Source organism: Schistocerca gregaria, chromosome 3, assembly GCF_023897955.1.
Source record: "Schistocerca gregaria isolate iqSchGreg1 chromosome 3, iqSchGreg1.2, whole genome shotgun sequence".
Classification (NCBI taxonomy): Eukaryota; Metazoa; Arthropoda; class Insecta; order Orthoptera; family Acrididae; genus Schistocerca; species Schistocerca gregaria.
The window spans coordinates 612,070,274-612,092,463 of record NC_064922.1 but is presented as its reverse complement, the minus strand read 5'-3'; the positions used below and the strand labels follow the sequence as shown (position 1 = coordinate 612,092,463).

The window sequence follows — 22,190 nt, the reverse complement described above, 5'->3', positions numbered from 1 at the left end:
GGTAAACTTCAGGACTGTCACCATACACCATCTGACAAATCTATACATTAGAAGTGTTAGAATCATTAAAAATTTTGTACAAGCATTAAGTACTAAAAAGGGAGGGGGGGGGGGGGGGGGGGAGAGAGAGAGAGAGAGAGAGAGAGAGAGAGAGAGAGAGAATAGTAAAGTTCTGATATGGTGTCTTTCTCTGAATGTAACAAACAACACACAGTTCACTATCTACATGACCTGTGTTAAGGTCTGCACAAACATACAAATTTGTAATATTTCAGTTAACAAAATAGATTAGAAGAAGAAGAAGAAGGTGCCAAGGGGTTGTACTTCACAAATCACAACTAACACCTGAAAATCAAATTATATTTTAAGAGGATAATAGTATGAAACTGCAGTAACTTTTATTATTGTACATATAAGGCAACATCACATGGTTCCAGAGGAGTTACATACTATGGCTGATGATGTGCAGACAAGCCTCAATGAAAGGGAAAAGAATAATAAGACAAGGCTCAATGAAAGGGATTCGAGGGGTTGGATTGATTTGGAGGAGGAGACCAAACTGCGAGGTCATTGGTCTCATCGGATTAGGGAAGGAAGTTGGCCATGCCCTTTCAAAGGAACCATCCCTGCATTTGAAGTAATTTAGGGAAATCACAGAAAACCTAAATCAGGTTGGCCAGATGGCATGGGATTCAACCGTTGTACTCCAGGATGCACGTCCAGTGTGCTAACCACTGCGCCACCTTGCTTGGTAAAGGGAAAAGAATAATTAAATAAATTATTTTATAATAATCATAGATTACTGAAAAGAAAGAGACCCACATCACAGAGGCATGAGAACTATGCAGTGTTATTGCATATACAATCTTTAAAATAGGCAATATTAGGTAAAGGGAAAAGAATAATTAAATAAATTATTTTATAATAATTATAGATTACTGAAAAGAAAGAGACCCACATCACAGAGGCATGAGAACTATGCAGTGTTATTGCATATACAACCTTTAAAACAGGCAACATTAGGTAAATGAACTAGAGAACAAACACCATTTTACAAGCAACACCAGGAAATGGAGGAAAAAGAAAATAAGGAATAATACCTGGAAATACACATCTAATAACACATAAAAACCTCAACCTTAATATTACTAACAAATGGCACAGCACTTCATTGCAATCAATCAATAAAACTGACTATAGCATTCCAAATTACGACAAGTAACAATTCCTCTGCATAATCTCCAGTGTTTGAATTGCCATTTATTATTATGATACTGTACAGGAATACACGCAAAAGAATGCTTAGAAGCTGTGGTACAGACTGTGTCAAAGAGATCTGCAAAGAAGCTATTAAATAAAATTAAAAAACCAAAAGACCACCCTCTCACTGCAGTCTTTTGTGACACTGGTTCCTGAATGAAGTAACCCTTTAAGACTCATCTTTTAAGCTGCCAATAAAATTTCCATTCTTTTTTATGTCCTCTCATCTCCAGAGGTAACATCAATCCATGTAACTCAATATTTCCAAAGTTATGTTGAAGTATTTTAGATCCCTATGAACTTTAATGGTAATAATTTCAAGTTCTTGAATTATCTGTGCATAGTTTAAACTTCTTGTGTAAACATATTTGCAAATAATAATTGTGAATAAATGTTTCTATTTATGTGCCACAAATATAGCTGGCGAAATTTCATCTTCTAACATAAATGTTTCAACCAGCAGCAACATTGCATCTCAAATGATTACACAGCATATTAATGTAATAACAATATATGGACAATGACAGATGGCAGAATGCTGCTGAAACATGCCATGCCAAATTATTAATGGAAATAAGAAGTGATTGAAGTAGGAAGTGTGTGAGCCGTTTAAAAGTATTACTTTAAAGATAAGTACAAGTACAAATGTACTTTCTAAATGCCACAATGATGAATAACAACACTTCAGTGAGGCAAAACTCGTCTGGTTAAGAAACTAACCAAATAGTTTTCAAACACTACCTTACAGTATAAAATAATAGAGGAAAAAAGAGATGGAAGAGGAAGGTGGTGAAATCATCAAATAAGAATGAAATACAATTAACTTTTCATCTTCAAAAGGCAAATACAAACCATGTTGCAAAAAATAAAAATGAAAATACTCCATGTCAAAACACAGGGTGAGGAAAATTTCAGACACGACACATTAAGCAACACTAAAACAGCTTTTCACCTTCGAAAAAATATTTCGCTGAACTGATTTTGTATTGCTTCAAAATAGTTGCTTCCCTATGATGATTTACTCTGCACCACTAACTAGGAAAGGATTGTTTCTGTTTCTTACCATTAAAGTGTGAGTGTAGTACTGTTTATTTATAATGTGCTGCTGTAATATGTAACCCACAAAGGCAGATTTTAGTTGGAAATTCATCAATAATTGTGTTCTGGCATATGAGATTACTGGAGTCTGTAGCACTTAAGCAATAAAACACTCAAATGCATTACCATCTGCCACACTCCAGTCTAGAAAGGACAGTTCATTTTAGCAAGAGCATGTTGGCAATTTCTTCATTGATAATGGCAGAGGAGCACAAGCCTGTTAGACCCTGGACATCACTGACCTGTACCTATGGTCAGAAGCAAAAGAGATGAAAACAGGAGGTTTTACATAAAATTTCAAATTTGAAAATTTGTCAATAAGAATGGCAGCAATTCCTAATCAATTACTTCTCTAGTCTTCATAATTTCTCTGTATCAACTGCTCTTCATAGACAAGAACACAAAGAAACGTGAAGGCAGGTGCAATCTCTCACACACACACACACACACACACACACACACAACCAAATATACATAAGGCATATATTACATATAAGTTGCTGTATTTGAGATTTGTAAAAATAAGTTTTTCAATATTAATTTATTTTTCAGTTCTCTCGTGTTTCTTAAGCTGATTTTGTCTTCCACATAGAAGTTCTATATATTGTAGGTAAAATTATATGCTAATTTATTTCACTAGAGGAATTTTACTGTTGCAAAATGAACCTTTGGAGCAGTAGACTATATACAAGTTTATAATACCTATGACAATTTGTAAGTTTACATTATTTAGTCACACAGTACCTCCATGCATCCTATAGGATATAAATTATTATTAGAATTCACCATAAATGACAGTTTGAATAATGGATATACTGTGTGAGCTAATAAAAAAAAGACTACAAGAGTCCTTATTTGACTTTTTACATAAAAGGCACATACAGACAACTTACAATATGACTAGAAGTTTGTTTATTACTTAGTTTACATATTTAATACTGGTAAAACACTGATGCCTTATGGAGTAAAATAAACTGATTATTTTTATACAAAAAAAGGAACACCACACACAGAATACGCTGAAAACTATTTCTGATTTTTCATTACCCTGCCTCTCTCCCATTTCCCATCCAACCCTCACTGCCACTATATATGTTTTACCTATAACTTCATTACCCACTGATTCTGTTACTAACAGCTCAATACCATAAACTCATTTTTTCACACCAATCATTTTATATTACTGATGTTTTTGAACGTCTAAAATGTGAAACCATCTTCCTTTTGCTCTACATTTGATTTCCATTGTAAACGTTTAAATATTTTCATTCTAGAAGCCTTTATTTTGATTTGAAACTAACTTCTAACAAGTGTGACGAAAGGCACCAAAAAATTGCACTTGCTACCAGAGGTCAAGGTGACTTTTCAGCTAATGATGCTGTCAATATTCTCTCAACATTCAGTTGGAAGCTCTTACTTGTTCATGAACTACAGATCTGTGTGTGTGTGCGTCTGTATATTTATCTTCTTGTTAAAATTATGCAGCCTTAACAAAAATGTTGATTATTTGTTATAATGCACACTATTCACAACAAATATACAACTTAACAAAGTTAAGTATACACCAACCATTTTTATCACATTTCTACACAGCAAAAACATGTACAATCTAAAAGAGACAGAAACTATTTCATAGAATATTACATTTGTATAAAGAGAATAGCCTTTACCTGACAACATACAGATAACAGTAAACTACTAAAAATATTTCACTGAATATCACAGATAAATTACATAGAAAATTGTGGCAGTCAAGCACAGTGTACAGAACAAATATGACTGAACAGACTAAAAATAATTATTCTGTAACACTTACTACAATAAAATCACAGAGTATGCCACCAATAGTGGAATAAATGATCTAGCTGCACTGTTATACATACTGATAGTTTTCTTTGGCTGAAAGTAGAGGCATCTGCTCAACAGAGTCTTTAATATCATACCGTGTCAACCAATCAGTACTGTCTGGCTTAAATAAGCCAAAACAACGGAATTCAGCAAAGTCAATGAGGTTCTGACAAAGTCCTCTGTGAAATGGACTTCTTGTTTCCTGACCCAATCGTCCTGTTGTGTGAAAATGTTTGTAACGGCCACTATTCATACGTTCATTTGTTGTCATTCCCAAACACATTATCTGCAACATAAGAAAGTGTTTATCTAAATTTACATACTTACTAATTTTCCTCGGTTATTCTGAAACCACGGTGACTTAAACAGAGTGACAACTGAAATTCCCACAGTATTTAAACCAGATAAGTAAAGGTAATAACTCTAGGTTATAGTATCCTTTTAACTTTCAAATGGAATACAACTTTTCTCCTATATCCGCCTTTTATGGATTAACAACCTCATTTGTTCCTTTGCTATGCGGCGCAGCATATTATTGAAGCAAGACCAATTAATCATGTTTAGCAGTTTTCAAATGGGAAAGACAACCATTTTCATTTTCAAAACTGTGTGTGAAGCTATGAAAGCTTATGCCACCTATTAGTATCACGAGAAGGGAGTCATGTGTGTAACACCATCTGATGGCAGAGAAGATTATCATTTGAATACAACTGACAAATTTATCTAACTTTGTTTCATAAGTTAATGACATATGCCAAAACTAGATAGTATTAAGGGAAGAATATGGTTGTGACTTCCATACTTAAATTTTATGGTTTGTTTTAATAAAAATTTGACAAAACAATACACATATACTATGAAGAGTCTAGTGAGGTATCAGTACACACTGTTTAGACAGAAGAGAATCCTTCCATGAAGTAACTAAGTAGTTTCAACGAATAAAAGGACTTTCTAGGAGTCTGTTCCAACAATTATCTCAGATTTACTTAAATATATCAAATACAAAGTAGTTGTATCACTTCTTTTCTATGGGTACCTGATGCTCCATCTAAGGAGAATAAGATGGGAGAGACAACACTTCTTTTATTAACATAGTGTTCTTATACTCTTCCTGAAATGTAGTGGGACAGGAATATACACGGTGAGTATAATTACAGATAAACTTTCAAGCCGCTAAAGAAATAGCACCATTGGTCAGAACGATGCAAATTGCAATGGAATATTGTCGGAGCAGGGGGGAAAACGTAAGCCAGAAAAAATAAATAGTTACAAAATGTAGCAATAGATGGCGCTGGAAGCATCATAATTTAATAGTGGTCGACCACCAATAACAAATGAAACATACAACAATGCCTAAGGTGTACATTTGATGTTAAACAAACTGTACTACTCAGTGTGCATGGGCGTACAGGTGTGATACTGTTAGTTACATAAGCCCATCCACCACGGCAAGGTCATATCACATTGGATGGGAAAAATTGGTTTTTAATTGTTCTCAGAGCAAAAACCGCATAAAAAGCATAATCAAAATCAAATCAAATTATTAATTTCCATATGACTGGTGCAAAGCATGTTCAATATGCTGTCCACCATTTTCTGCAACAAGTTGAAATCAAAAAACAGCATGTTCCACAACTGATCTAAGTGTTTCCAGGGCCACATTCAGAATGTGTTCCTCAATGTGTGTCTTCAATGCAGCTAAATTTGCAATCAGAACACTGAACACAACATCTTTCAGATAGCCCCTCAGCCAGAAGTCACACGGATTAAGATCAGGTGACTGGCATGGACAGGCTGTAGGGAAATGGCAGCTGATAATTCTAGCATTTCCGAAATGGCACTTCAGCAGCTGCTTAAAAGGATTTGTAACGTGCAGAGGTGTGCCATCTTGCATAAAAATGATCCCATCCACACTGTTGGAGAGCTGGAATGACGTGGTTGCGCAAAAGACACTCATAGCACTTACCAGTGACGATACAGGTAACAGGACTGGAGGCATGTGTCTCTTGAAAAAAATATGGCCCTATGATAAATGATGCCGTAAACCTGCACCACACAGTAACATTTTAGGGATCAAGTGGTACAGGTTGATTTGTATGTGGATTTTCCACTGCTCATATTTGACAATTCTGTGTACTGACATATCCTGTCAGATGGAAGTGGGCTTTGTCTGTCCATAAAATCTTCCATGGCCAATCATTGTCCACTTCCATGCAAGCAAGAAATTCTAAGGCAAAGGTCTTTCTTGCTGGCACGTCAACAGGAAGCAACTCATACACATGGGTAATTTTGAATGGATAGCAAAGAAGGATGTTTCGTAGGATTTTACGCACCATGCTAACAGATATGTCCAATTTTTGGGCAATTCTCTATGCACTGCATGTTTGCACACCACCACTTGTCTCCTCCTGCATTGCTGTGGGCACTGCTTCCACTGACATCGAATCAATTCGTTTACTTCCTCTACCAGATTGCACGCCAACAGAACTCGTCTTTTCGAATTTCTAAATCATTTTTTTCAGATCCACGGCAGTCACAGGACTAATGCCTTTCTTCAAACCCTTCAGTGTCTGGAAGTTCTGCAGAGCCACGTGTGCAGAGTCATCATTCTTGTAATAGAGCTTTACAAGTAGAGTGTTATTGTGCATTGAGACAGTCATGGTGAACATCAGATGTGAAAGGAGGAAAAGCCAACTACCTGGCATGTTTATACGAACTTCAGTGGGTCTTGCACGTGACAGGTGTTTTCATTTACATATTCTGACACATACAGCGTCATCTACTGATCAATTTTCATCCTATTTTTTTCCCTTCTGCCATATGTTTTCCGCCTTCTCCGATAATATTCAGTTGCAACTTGATGTCATTCTGACCAATGGTGTTATTTCTACAGTTTTTTGAGAGTTTAACTTTAATTATAATCACTCGGTACTTCTCAATTCCAGTACAAAACAAATCTTAAAATCTACTACCAAAACATGCATAAATTACCAACAAAAAGTCTAGCACTTCTAGAAAAAGAAGTCAACACAGCCTGGATTTAAGAAAATAACAAAAAGCAACATGAAATAACTGAGAGACAACAGAAAATCTTTCAACAAGGAAGAAAGAGAAAATGAGGTAGTTGTGATACCAGTTTGTCAACTTGATAGAAGGGGAGAGGGAAATAAGATGGATGTTTCTTCCATGTACAGGGTGAGTAACTGTCATCACTCGTAGAATGTTGTGTATTCTATCCAGAATATTGTGCAATTATATTAATGGCAGTAAATATTTTCAAGAGTAGTACACAAAAGTGAACCATGTTTAAACGTATAATGAGTATTTTGTGTAGATGCAGTCATTTTTGAAAATTTGCACATACACAGTTCTTTAATATTCTGTTATTATCCAGTTAGTGAAAAGATCACACAAACTCTTAGTGCAATTCTTCCACATTTTTGGCAACAAAAGTAACTGCACACAATTGTATCTAAATCCAATATATACTAAAATAACTGTAGGCTTTGTCAAAATCCAAAGCATTTGACCAAGCTAACAACAAAAGTTGTTGGGGGAAGAGAGCGGGGACAGTGATGATGATGATGAGGAGGAGGAGGAGGAGGAGGAGGAGGAGGACGATGAAGAGGATGTTGTGAAAATTTCACTGATGGCCCCTATGCACAATAATACAATTTGTTAAACTTTACTATATTTGCAAAATATTTGACTGTGTGTGTGTGTGTGTGTGTGTGTGTGTGTGTGTGTTGTGTGCGCGCGAGTGTATACCTATCCTTTTTCCCCCTAAGGTAAGTCTTTCCGCTCCCGGGATTGGAATGACTCCTTACCCTCTCCCTTAAAACCCACATCCTTTCATCTTTCCTTTTCCTTCCCTCTTTCCTGACGAAGCAGCTGCCGGTTGCAAAAGCTCAAAATTCTGTATGTGTGTTTGTGTGTTTTATTCATTGTGCCTATCTACCGGTGCTTTCCCGCATGGTAAGTCTTGGAATCTTTGTTTTTAATATATATACACACACACTAGAGATTTGATTAGCCAGAGGAAGAATGCAATGAGGTTTCCGCACATTTACAGGGTTGAACCATCTGTTAAGGTTAACATCCATAAGAATGAACAATTATTTCTGCATTGAATCATAAACTAATTGATTTTTTTAATTTTTTTATTTTTTATTTTTTTTTGCACCATATAGGAGTTGTATGACAAACAAAAGTTGGTAGCCATGTTTCTACATCTGAAAGATGATGTCTATTAAAATTTCGCACCGGTCGCATAAGAGTAGTGCTAGTAGCACCACTACGAGGATACAAATTAAGTTTGCTTTAAATACGTGCTGTAATGGTCATCAGCATTAGTTATCTTTGAGACTGGACATGGTGAGTTGATGGTAGTCAAGAATGTCTTTATGACAACAAAGACACTTCACAGAGTTTGAATGAGATCATGTAACAAGCCTAAAGCTGGCTGTTCTCTCTGAGATGTCTCGGCCAGGAATGTAGTCACTGTACATAACTGCTGACAATGGTGGTCACAAGAAGACTGGTTCCGGACAGCCACATGGCACTGCTAGAAGGGAAGACCAGCATGTTCGGCGTATGGCTCTGGCACATTGTACTACATCCGCAACAACAATTCAAGCAGCAATTGGCACCACAGTGACACAACAAATTGTTACAAATTGCTTACTTTAAGAACAGCTCTGAGGCAGATGCCCTATAGTGTGCCTTCCACTGTCCCCAAACCACCACAATTTAAGACTTCAGTGATGTCAAATGAGAGCTCGTTGGAGGACAGGGTGGAGGTCTGTGGTGTTTTCTGATGAAAGCTGGTTCTGCCTCCGTGCCAGTGATGGCCCCGTGTTGGTTAGGAGGAGGCCAGATGAGGGCCTGCAACCGACCTGCCTGTGTGGTAGACACAACGGACCTACACTTAAAGTTATGGTCCAGAATACGATTTCGTATGACAACAGGAGCACTCTCATGGTTATCCCAAGCACCCTGACTACAAACCTGTGTGTCAATCTGGTGATTCAACCTGTTGTGCTGCCATTCATGAACAGCACTCCAGGAGGTGTTTTCCAACAGGGGAACACTCACCCACATACCACTGTTGTAACCCAACAAGCTCTACAGCGTTGACATATTGCCTCGGCCTACTCAATCACTACATCCATCTCCAATCAAGCATGTATGGTACATCATCAGACGACAACTCCAGCATCATCCACAAACAGTGTTAACCATCCCTTTATTGACTGACCAAGTGCTACAGGCATGAAACTCCATCCCACAAACTGACATCCAGCATGTATAAAACACAATGCATGCATGTTTGGATTCAACATTCCAGATATTAATGTACCAGCACTTCACAGTTGCAATGGCTTCTCTCGCACTTACACTAACCTGTGATCTTGCAATGTTAATCACTTAAATATGTTACCTGGACAGCAAATTTTATGAGGGGCATTTCATAAATTATGCACACTAATTTTTTTACTTACACATTTATTTATTTATTATTAAATAAAATTGCAGCCAAATAGCCATATACAGCTACTTTGCTTAACATTTTACATTTACAGTTTACATTTTTGCATATTCATTTATAGATTTCACTCTTTTACTGTACAGTTCTATGTGATATTGTTCACAGGCTTTGTCATACAGTTCACACACAAATGCTGTGGTTGGCTCATGATAAGTTTTGTTTTTGCAAATTAGATGATGAAAGCCACGAATAGATAATCTAGTTATGACATGTCGCAGTTCGAAGTTTGGTGCTGTCCACGAGCGGTTTGTCATTGCTTCGGTGCCATGGAACTCCGGCCATACTTTTTCTCGTTTATCCTCCATGATCTTCAGCTGATTTCTGGAAGCCCTGGTGTGTGTGGTATCATATATCGAAGTTTGATGTCTTCAATTAGGAATGTCTCTCTTACTAGCAGGTACACTAGTCTAGATCTTGTTGTCTTTGAGAGACCTAGCGCTCTTTTTAGATAAGTCAATTTTACCTTTTCTAGTGTTTCTAGATTTTTTCTGTCAGGTGGTCCCATATAACCTCCATCCCATTCCACGTTCTGTTGTATGTTTTATGAAGCATTTGGCTGTTCGTTGCAATTTCACCCCTAGGTACTTAAAGTCTGATGAGATTTTGTATTTTTTGTCCTCTGATGTTGATTTCCGCATTCTTGGGTGTTTTGCCTCCTTTTCTGAAAATCACTATTTCTGTCTTTGTTATGTTTGTGTGTAGTTTGTGTTAAGTGCACCACTTATCTATTTTCTCAATGATTTTCTGCACCTTCTGTTGTAAGTGCATGCATATATGTATACACCATTTTCATTTTCTCCAATTCACAGTACTTCTTCAGTGGCAAGAAGGTACAGCAAAGGGCTCATTGGGTCACCCTGTAAGACTCTATTCGATTGCAGAATGAGGTTCGAAAAAGAGAGGTTGTCTGATATTGTGATCAAGTTGTATTCAAGGACTGACTTGATTTATTCTTGCCCATACACTATCTTCTCCCATTGTGTTTTCCAGTTTTCGGATTATGAGATCTCTTTTCTGTTGGTCAAAGGCTTTTGTAAAATCTATGAACACTGAGTAGAACATTTGTTTATTTGCAGCGCTTCACTGATGTTATTTATAAGAAGCCTGACTGCCGCAAGAGTTGATCTTCCAGATCTGAAAACCATTTGTCATTCTGGGAGGTGACTGTCCACACAGGCTTTGATTTTTTGTGTAATTATCTTTGAAAACATCTTGAACTGAGCATTTTCCAGGGCTATGCCTCCGTACTTGTTTGTGTCCATTGAGTCTCCTCTACCTTTGCAGGGAACTTTTATCATCGAGTGTCTCCATTGGGTCAGAATTCTTGCAAGTTCCAGGCATTTGTTGAATAGTTTGATCCATACATGTTGAAGAGCTTCTTTTATATGTTCATTATATATAATATTGGGTCCTGCTGCTTTCTTGTTCTTCAGTGTTTTTAATACTTCTTTTATACCTTCTTCATTTAGAGGTTCCCATACATTGCCTTTTTCCTTTGTTTGATGTTGTTTCTCTTTCTTTGGGGGTGTTTTGATTCCTTGTTTGTTCAGTATCTTACTGTAGTAGTCTTCCCATTCCTTCATGTCTATATTTGATGTATGAGCCAGTCTTCTTGGTCTTGCTGCTATGTATGGGTCTTTCTCTGCTTTATCCGCTTCTCTTTTTGCCTCTCTTTCTGCGTACAGTTTGCATGTTTCCTCATCGTGTTGGTTTCTTAATCTGTGGAGCGTTCTTAGAACAGTGTTCCTCTTGCTGTAGCATTCAGCATCGAACCATCTTTGTGCCGTCCTTGTTTTTGGGTTTGTTTGTATCACTGAATTTTTTAGAAGGTCTTCTACTTTGTCTTTTGCTTTTTCAAGGTCTCCTTCCTCTATTCAAGTTTCTATTTGTGTTATTTGGTGGGTCTTTCTTGCTGGTGGTGACGTGACGTTATTTATTTTTATCTTCATTGGAATGTGCTTTCGTATAAGAGTGATGGAGTCATGTCATATTGGTTGCATACTTCCTTTTATTTCTACTCTTGTTAATGTGATATCAATGGTGCTTTTCCCATTGTGGCATATATATGTAGGTACCTGTCTATCGTTCAGCAGGGTAAAATCATGTTCTTCTAGGGTTTCAATGACTAATCTTGTTTTGTAGTTCTCCGTGTCTATTTTGCAGTTCAGATCGCTTGCAATAATGGCAGGTTTGCTGTCGCATTGTTTGACGAGTGTGACTATTTTGTCAATTATTTCTACAGCATTTGTGTGCAATTTAAAATAGGCTGCAATTACATTTATGTTTGCTGCTTCTACTGGCATACTATTTTCTTGTTTTATGATTTTTTGTGGGAGTCATAAATGGTTTCATTGGGATAGATATTCCTCCCATGGGTCGTCCTCTTTCTCCCTTCTTTGCTATTAGGTGAAAATTGTAGAAATATTTATGTTGCCAGTTGTCTATCAGGAAGGCTTCTGTTAGAATTGCAAGATCCGAGTTTTGCAGAATGTCTGTTGGTGTTAGGTTAAGAGCACTTTTTATTCCCTCTGTGTTCCACAAGACTGCTTCTATTTCTTGTTCTTCTGGTTTTCTTCTTGGTTTAGTTGAGCTCTGCTTCCTCTTTCATTGATCGTCTTGGGAAACAAAATCGATGTACTTTTATGTTTTCAGGCCAGAATTCTGGTTCTTGTGTGAATTTGTAGATCTTCAAACGGAATACCTACTTTGAAAGCTTTTTTGTCACATAGTGTGTGCAGTTCTTCACATTCTAGTTGTCTCAGTATTCTGTTCTTGTTGAGGTATTTCACTACTGTATCAGTTGTGGTGGTTCTCTTTAAGTTAGTGATACATAGCAATGCTGTTGTTTCTGCTAATTGCATTTCTTCATCTTTTTTTTGTACTCCTTATGGTTTTATTTTTACTATGGTTTCTTCTGTACCAGATCCTCCCTACCACAGTACTCCAAGTTGGTTCTTCTAGTTGATTAACCTGATTTCCGGTTTTATTATGCTGCTCATGTGTATTGATTTGGAATTGTGGGTGATTTTGTTGCTGGAACAGAGTATTTCTGTATATTGTCATTTGCCCTAGTTTAACTTTGCTGTTGTACTTAGTTTGTATGTTGTTTCCATCAGTTTTGGTTGTCTCTGGTTCTAGGTGACTTTCCTTTTCTACAGTTTTCTTTATTTGCTCCTGCATTAATATCCCTAGTTGGTTTTTTTAGGAATCAGTTATCTCCACCACTTTATGCCTCATTTCTCCCATTTCTGTGTTATTTTCATCTTTTTTTGCTTTTTCCAGAGAGCTACCCACTCCGATGTCTCCACTGAAGTTATTCTCAGATCCTGTAGGTGTCTCTTCCATCTGCCTCTGACCACTATGTGCTGTTTTCTGTGTTTTTCTGATAGATGTTGCTAGTTGTCCAGCAGTGCAGCTGTCTTCTTCCTCACTCATCTCCTCTTGTTGACTGTTCGTAACCTCTCTCGTAGGATTCCTATTCTTCTCCTTCTTCGCTTTTGTTTTATTTTTCAAAGATTCTAAGCATTTTCTTATTTCACTCACTGCCTCTAGTAATTCATTTTTCATTTCCTTCTTCACATATCCTCATCCTTCTGCCACTTTTCCGACCTTCATAAGAGCATTCTCAATATGTTGCAATGCACTGTCCTCCATCTTTATTTATTTTTTAATATCTCTCTACTGTATTTCAATATAGTCTCCCTCCATCTCTATAACTGAATCTCAATGTCTTAGAAGCTCTATTATTCCATCCAATACACCACTTCTGTTCAACTGTTGAATGACTCGGGTATCGGTAGTAGAAAGCTTTTACAGTGAAAGATAGCAATGTCCATGCATAGGTTTTTTCAACTTCGGAAACAAGTTGAAACCTGGTGGACTCACATCTGGATTGTACGGAGGATGCAGCAACGCTTCCCATTTGTGTATCATTCAGTTTTTGGGCTACAACACTGCTGGTACGTGGGCGAGTATTGTGTGGAGAATGAGTGGCTCAGCCTCACACAGCTGATATCAGGTTTTGTGCATATTTCTGCACAGGTTTGGCATGATGTTTAATACACTGTTGTTGCGAAACTTGTTCCACATAGGACTACCTGTCGTGATGATTCCTCGGTGATCATAAGCAAAAATTTGATTGACATGACTCTTCTTCTTCTTCTTCTTCTTTTTTTTATGTGGAGATTCTGTAGCTCTCCATGCACTGGACTGTTATTTCAACTCAGTTTCAAAGTCTCTGATCCATGTTTCATCAATACCAACAATTTAAGACAAGAAGACTTGACCTCCACAGTGAAATCTTTGTTTGGACAAGGTTGCAATGTCCAGGCGTTTTTTCTGTTTCTCTTCAGCAGTCAAACAGTTGGAACCCATCTCGCAGAGATTTTCTCTTCTTCAAATCATTTCTCAGAATATGGAATACTGATGTTGAGGGAATTCTCGTGGCTTCAGAGAGCTCATCTCAAGTCACACTGCTATCTTCTTCAACAGCATCTGCCACAAGTTTTATACTTCATTCACCTGTTGTAATTTTTGGTCTTCTGGGTCTTGTATTATCGTCTATTCTTATACAACCACCATGAAAACAATTCATCCAATGTGAAACTGTACTATGGTCTGTGGCAAACTCACCACAGACTTTACTTAATGCACTGTGGATTTCTATTGGGTTTTTGGTGTGTAAAGTTTTGATCAAGATGTATGACAGCACCTGAGACCCCCCACAGGTTCCATTTCTATTCTCACCAATTTTATGATATAGTTCACTGCGAATAAACAAAAACACATGCTGCTTCCTCATGCTCCCAACTCAAACAATCCACAGTAATATCAGCCTGAGCATTATTTATGAAATATCATGTGTATTATTTATGAAACGTTCCTTGGATTACTCTACATTAATTATCTTTTGGTCCAGCAATTTTTTTCTGTCAGTGTATATGTAAATGACATTCCATTTAATGCACATCCAGCATAACAATTTTTTCTAGCACATGACAAGTATTATCAGTATCAACATCACATCACACAAAAAAAGTGAAACTGCTTGCATCAGTAATGAATTACTTGTAATGGGGCATTAGTGGATGACTGTTTTTTTTATGGTGACCTGCATCAAAACTGTGAAAAAACTGTCAACTCAGTGGCAGCTGACAAGCGAGTAGTTCTTGCATTATGCCAGAAGGCAAGAACAGCTGAGTTACTGTGCAGCTTCACAGCAAAACATAATGCATAAATGTCTTGAGCAGGGGAAAGAAAAAATGGTGGTATGTGCAGACCCAAGTGGGTTCTACTCTGACAACAATGTGTTTGGTAAGTATAAAGAATTTGTATTGAGTCTATTTTTGCGCTCTCTCTCTCTCTCTCTCTCTCTCTCTCTCTCTCTCTCTCTCTCTCTCTCTCTCTCTCGCCCCCCCCCCCCCCTCTATTTGGTCAGATCATGTACACTGAAACTGCTGGGCACATAAAATTACTGGAGGGCAAGCATATGGCTGTACAAATTGGTCACCACCTCCCACTGAGTTGATCAACTTTGATCAAAATTAAATTGTGCCTTTACTCCATGACAACGTAAAATCACAGTCATACACTAATGTGGCATGAAAAATACACACAAGTAATAACTTTTCACTTGTGTCAGGCTAGCAGGTGCAAAACAACAGAGCAACTTTAAGTTAAAATAATATAATTATTGACTGTTATTCTTCACACCCTAGTACTCTTCATTTTAGAAACATAGTACATCTAGATGGCTGTACTGAAATAACGCAATGTTTTGACGAGTGTCACTCTGATATCTTCTGGTGAGGAAACAGCAGAATTTCAGTGCAACCAGCTAGATGGAAGTGTGTAGTTCGAAGTAGAGTGTAACAATACTTATAAGAAATTGACATTCTTATTACAAGGCAACATAATTGTGTCAATAACTATGGCTCATCAGAGGCTTGTTAAAAAGAAAAGTAACTGTTATCATTTCATCTACAGTATGCATTTATTAATGTACTTTAAAAGTTACAACATGGATATTTATAAATTTTGAGATATGGCCTTTTAACATCAGAAATCATGTCATTGCCATGTCGGTACTGCAGCACAGCTACAAGCAAAGGGAAACTACAGCCATTATTTTGCCAGTAGCTATACCAAATACTTTAATAGCGATAGTATTTTGGAGGTAAAAAGGTTTGTCACTCAACTGTGCAGACAGGCATTTGTCAGAAAAATAAACACCCCCACACCCTCTCTTTCACATTCTCTCCTGCCACACCACTTTGCCCCATTCCCTCAAATTTAATAAAAAACATGGATTTCTTTTAAGTTATACTTTTTTATAAAACTCTCTCACTTTCTCTCATACAAATGTAGTCAAAACCAAACTCTTATTCATTTACACAGGTGCGTGCGAGAGCGTGCGCCCGCACCTGCGCTCACACACACACACACACACACACACACACACACACACACACACACACAAAGCGTTGAGAAGCAGGAAGTGAGGTATTAGCGTCTACAGAGACACATGATCCAGTAACTAAATTCAGCAGAGGCGCGAGACTTTACAAGGGCAGCTTCTGGTAATGATAGTTGGTCAATAAGTGTGTAGTTCGAAGTAGAGTGTGACAATACTTATAAGAAATTGACATTCTTAGTACAAGGCAACATAACTGTGTCAATAACTATGGCTCATCAGAGGAATATTAAAAAGAAAAGTAACTGTTATCATTTCTGTGAGAGCTGATTTATTTCATTTTTTGTGGTTACTGGGGTTTTCATGTTATGAACACTGACCCCGAGACGTTTTCTTGAGGAGATTTTTGATGAGGTTGTAGTTTCTATTTGGGAGTTAAGAGGAGTGTAGCAGGAATATATGTTTTCAGTTCTGTGGTAGGAAAGAGGGATTACCACAATGTAATTATATTGTTATAGAGCGGATATTAGTATGCAGGTGCGATAATTTTTTTATCCTCTTCTCACTGATCACGATAGGGCTGGTGACCCTTGTCTAAACTAGTTTGTTAAAAGCCAAGAGTTGGTAGTTGATCCGGGCCTGACGATAAGTTTTTCCCATAAAGTCATAATTACATCATGTAGTGTGACTGCACCCCTAACCGCTAAAGGACGACGCTCATGTTCACCATCGCAAGCACTAGCATGTTAGGTGATTGTTCAGCATTTGGGGACAAATAAACATGTTGTTGTTGTGGTCTTCAGTCCTGAGACTGGTTTGATGCAGCTCTCCATGCTACTCTATCCTGTGCAAGCTTCTTCATCTCCCAGTACTTACTGCAACCTCCATCGTTCTGAATCTGCTTAGTGTAGTCATCTCTTGGTCTCCCCCTACAGTTTTTACCCTCCACGCTGCCCTCCAATACTAAACTGGTGATCCCTTGATGCCTCAGAACATGTCCTACCAACCGATCCCTTCTTCTGGTCAATACTTCCTCATTAGTTATGCGATCTACCCATCTAATCTTCAGCATTCTTCTGTAGCACCACATTTCGAAAGCTTCTATTATCTTCTTGTCCAAACTATTTATCGTCCATGTTTCACTTCCATACCTGGCTACACTCCATAAAAATACTTTCAGAAAAGACTTCCTGACACTTAAATCTATACTCGATGTTAACAAATTTCTCTTCTTCAGAAACGCTTTCCTTGCCATTGCCAGTCTACATTTTATATCCTCTCTACTTTGACCATCATCAGTTATTTTGCTCCCCAAATAGCAAAACTCCTTTACTACTTTAAGTGTCTCATTTCTTAATCTAATACCCTCAGCATCACCCGACTTAATTCGACTACATTCCATTATCCTCGTTTTGCTTTTGTTGGTGTTCATCGTATATACTTCTCTCAAGACACTGTCCATTCCATTCAACTGCTCTTCCAAGTCCTTTGCTGTCTCTGACAGAATTACAATGTCATCGGTGAACCTCAAAGTTTTTATTTCTTCTCCATGGATTTTAATACCTACTCCAAATTTTTCTTTTGTTTCCTTTATTGCTTGCTCAATATACAGATTGAATAACATCGGTGAGAGACTACAACCCTGTCTCACTCTCTTCCCAACCACTGCTTCCCTTTCATGTCCCTCGACTCTTATAACTGCCATCTGGTTTCTGTACAAATTGTAAATAGCCTTTCGCTCCCTGTATTTTACCCCTGCCACCTTTAGAATTTGAAAGAGGGTATTCCAATCAACATTGTCAAAAGCTTTCTCTAAGTCTACAAATGCTAGAAACGTAGGTTTGCCTTTCCTTAATCTTTCTTCTAAGATAAGTTGTAAGGTCAGTATTGCCTCACGTGTTCCAGTATTTCTACGGAATCCAAACTGATCTTCCCCGAGGTCGGATTCTACTAGTTTTTCCATTCATCTGTAAAGAATTCGTGTTAGTACTTTGCAGCTGTGACTTATTAAACTGATCGTTCGGTAATTTTCACATCTGTCAACACCTGCTTTCTTTGGGATTGGAATTATTATATTCTTCTTGAAGTCTGAGGGTATTTCGCCTGTCTCATACATCTTGCTCACCAGATGGTAGAGTTTTGTCAGGACTTGCTCTCCCGAGGCCGTCAGTAATTCCAATGGAATGCTGTCTACTCCGGGGGCCTTGTTTCGACTCAGGTCTTTCAAACATATGAAAACTAAAAGATGCAGTTAATTGGCTTTGGTATCTAAATGTTTAATGTGTTCCATTGCCATATTTTCTCAAACTGTTGCATTAGAATTTTTTGGCTTCTTAACGACTTCCAACTGACGGTCACTAGTCTCAATATCAGTCATTCCGATGTGTTATATTTATACACCCCCAATTTTTAAGTTAAACAAGAGCTGATTAATAGTTGTATTGGGAGACACATTAGTGTTCCCAGAATCTATTTCAAAGGTTTTATTGTACCTTTATGATAGCCTCTGTGATTTTTAACTGATTCTGGGAAAACTGAATGTTTCTGAGATGAAATCAAATGATTTTTTTTCATATACTATTAGACATTTTGACTACATATCTCCATCAGAGGCTCTAGTTGAAATAGAGAGTAATATTCACATAACATGTCAGATTATGTTCAGGTATACGATTTAAGCTCCATCCACATGGTGGGGTGATCATTTGAAACTATAGTTCCTTGGCTCCATGACCAGGTCTCATTATGTTACACATGAAATTAAGTTTTCTACCTATTAACAAATTGTTCAATGCCACTCAGTAATTACTGAAATTGTATAGTTGCAAAGATTTTTAAGTTTTTCTGGATGAAGCAGGAAATTGCTGGTGTTAACAATCATGTAATTCATGAATTTCATATTTTCACCTTTAGATCTACAAGGTTCTGAATCAATGTTATAAAAAAACTTATGACACAGAGGTTTCTTAAGATTTCCCTGCCAATATTTAGTCTGTCTGTCTGTCTGAAGAAGAAAAGAAAGTCAAATGCAATTCACCTCTCTTCCAGTGAGATTGGAACCCACAGATAAAGCATTACCTCTTAGCTAGTGAGGCACTCCTATGATATCTGCCTTATCATAAACTTAATGAAGACTCAGATAGATAATAGTAGTACTTTCTGTAAGGAATGAGCTTCCTGGGCCTTTAAGCACATATCTGATTACACTATGTCACACCTTAGATGAAAATTACTCACATTATTTAACGAAAATGATAAGAAAATATTAAGTGAATTTAGCAGGATAACTCTGTGTCAATCCAGAAGTAACTTGACAATCACAGAGTTGCCAAACATGTTATATGATGTTGGCAATTATAATAGCCACAAGAAGTATATATTTTCACTGCTGATGATCTTCCTATGTCGGTTTGGATGCGAGGAGCACAGGTCACACCTCAAACATACGGCTTGGGAGTTGACCCAGGTCCGAAATACCAAACGAAAAAGCAAGTTACTTGCACTCTCATTTCTGTAATTAGGTTTAGGAGCTAAAGCATAAATGTCAATAATTCACATATTCAACAACTGCATGGTGAACATCAGTAACTATCAGAGTTATTATTATTTTTATTTCGTAAGCGTACTGTGAACCAAAGAGCTCATTCACCAGACACAATTAACTATTTTCGGGCATCGGTGATGGTTATAATGCAAGCATTATGCATACACAACACACCTTTTGATTGTCACAGACTGAAAGAAAGGCTTTTCTTAAGAAGGCTGTCACTGCCACTTGCTCCCAATCCTGAGGAATGCAAATGAGAACAAAACAGATCATTGAATGCCAAAGGCAAACATGAACAGAGAAATTCTGCAAGCTAAAAGCACTATGCCCCCCCCCCCCCCCCCCCCCCGATGAACATCAACAAAAGCAAAACGAGGATAATGGAATGTAGTCCAATTAAATCGGGTGATGCTGAGGGAATTAGATTAGGAAATGAGACACTTAAAGTAGTAAAGGAGTTTTGCTATTTAGGAAGTAAAATAACTGATGATGGTCGAAGTAGAGAGGATATAAAATGTAGACTGGCAATGGCAAGGAAAGCGTTTCTGAAGAAGAGAAATTTGTTAACATTGAATATAGATTTAAGTGTCAGGAAGTCATTTCTGAAAATATTTGTTTGGAGTGTAGCCATGTATGGAAGTGAAACATGGACGATAACTAGTTTGGACAAGAAGAGAATAGAAGCTTTCGAAATGTGGTGCTACAGAAGAATACTGAAGATAAGGTGGATAGATCACGTAACTAATGAGGAGGTATTGAATAGGATTGGGGAGAAGAGAAGTTTGTGGCACAACTTGACTAGAAGAAGGGATCGGTTGGTAGGACATGTTTTGAGGCATCAAGGGATCACAAATTTAGCATTGGAGGGCAGTGTGGAGGGTAAAAATCGTAGAGGGAGACCGAGAGATGAGTACACTAAGCAGATTCAGAAGGATGTAGGTTGCAGTAGGTACTGGGAGATGAAGAAGCTTGCACAGGATAGAGTAGCATGGAGAGCTGCATCAAACCAGTCTCAGGACTGAAGACCACAACAACAACAAAAGCACTATGAAACCTCAAATCAATCATGTGAACTGTGCAAAGAAATAATTAACAATGATCAAAAAAGTGTGATGCAAAAGCATAAAGAAATGAAAACAGAATGTAAAAATTAACATAATATGCTGATAATAAAGACTTTAATATGTAAAAATGTTATTCAGTCTATCATTAATTGAAGAATGAAAAGTAACTTCTTTTGATATTGATAGCTTATGCTTTCCCCATAAAAGCAAAAACCATCTGATGAAAAATTAAATTAACTGTCTAGTTTGCATTTATGACAATGAAAATGGAAATGGCAATATGTGGTTCACCTAACGGGGTGTGGAACACATTTACAATGCAATGCTTCAGAGCCACTGCCATTTTTTCTTAATCTACTGCCTGATGGTGTTCCATTAATGACACAATGTACGAGGTGTTCATTTTAACTGAAGACATTGAAATATCCGTACGCCACCATTAGACATAAAGGAGTTCACAACTTGTGAAAGAATGAATGAGACCGAGCTTTCTCTGGAAGACACTTGGTAGACAAGCCAAAAGCAGCCTCAACATTTCTTCTACTTGCTCTGTAAATCAGGGTCATTTCAATTTTCTTCTTCAGTGGTTGTAACATCCATCATCCACTTGTACGTCTGTTCTCCAAATGACAGATAGGTGTGCAGGCAATAAACACTGCGCAAGTAATATGATGAAACGTCCTGGCAGATTAAAACTGTGTGCCCGACCAAGACTCGAACTCGGGACCTTTGCCTTTCGCGGGCAATTATTCTACCATCTGAGCTACCGAAGCACGACTCACGCCCGGTACTCACAGCTTTTACATGTTTCCAGAATGAGATTTTCACTCTGCAGTGGAGTGTGCGCTTTTTCATATCAGCTTTTTCATATCAGCGCACACTCCGCTGCGGAGTGAAAATCTCATTCTGGAAACATCCCCCAGGCTGTGGCTAAGCGATGTCTCCGCAATATCCTTTCTTTCAGGAGTGCTAGTTCTGCAAGTTTCGCAGGAGAGCTTCTGTAAAGTTTGGAAGGTAGGAGACAGATACTGGCAGAAGTAAAGCTGTGAGTACCAGGCGTGAGTCGTGCTTCGGTAGCTCAGATGGTAGAGCACTTGCCCGCGAAAGGCAAAGGTCCCGAGTTCGAGTCTCGGTCGGGCACACAGTTTTAATCTGCCAGGAAGTTTCATATCAGCGCACACTCAGCTGCAGAGTGAAAATCTCATTCAAGTATTATGATGTTTAGAGCTGCACATTACATGAGATCTGGTCGCACTGTACTGCCTGTTATGACATGTCCTAGTTCACTACACAGTCACATTGGCACACTGTCTAGTCACCTGTTCGACATGTTGGAGGAATACAACATTGCAAATGTTAGAAGGTACAAAATACTGGCCTATCCTACCCCTGCTGCATGTAGGTGGGGTTGCA

At 37.8% G+C, this 22,190-nt stretch overlaps 1 protein-coding gene across 1 annotated transcript in view; it reads right to left on the bottom strand.

Moving 5' to 3' along the window:
- Positions 1–2,880: 2,880 nt before the first annotated feature.
- LOC126356191 (palmitoyltransferase Hip14) overlaps positions 2,881–22,190 on the bottom strand; it is a 129,978-nt gene continuing 110,668 nt past the window's right edge. Inside the window, exon 12 of the mRNA XM_050006973.1 lies at positions 2,881–4,492. Within this exon, the coding sequence (XP_049862930.1) occupies positions 4,232–4,492 (261 nt within the window). The 3' untranslated portion in view covers positions 2,881–4,231. The remainder of the gene's footprint in view (positions 4,493–22,190) is intronic.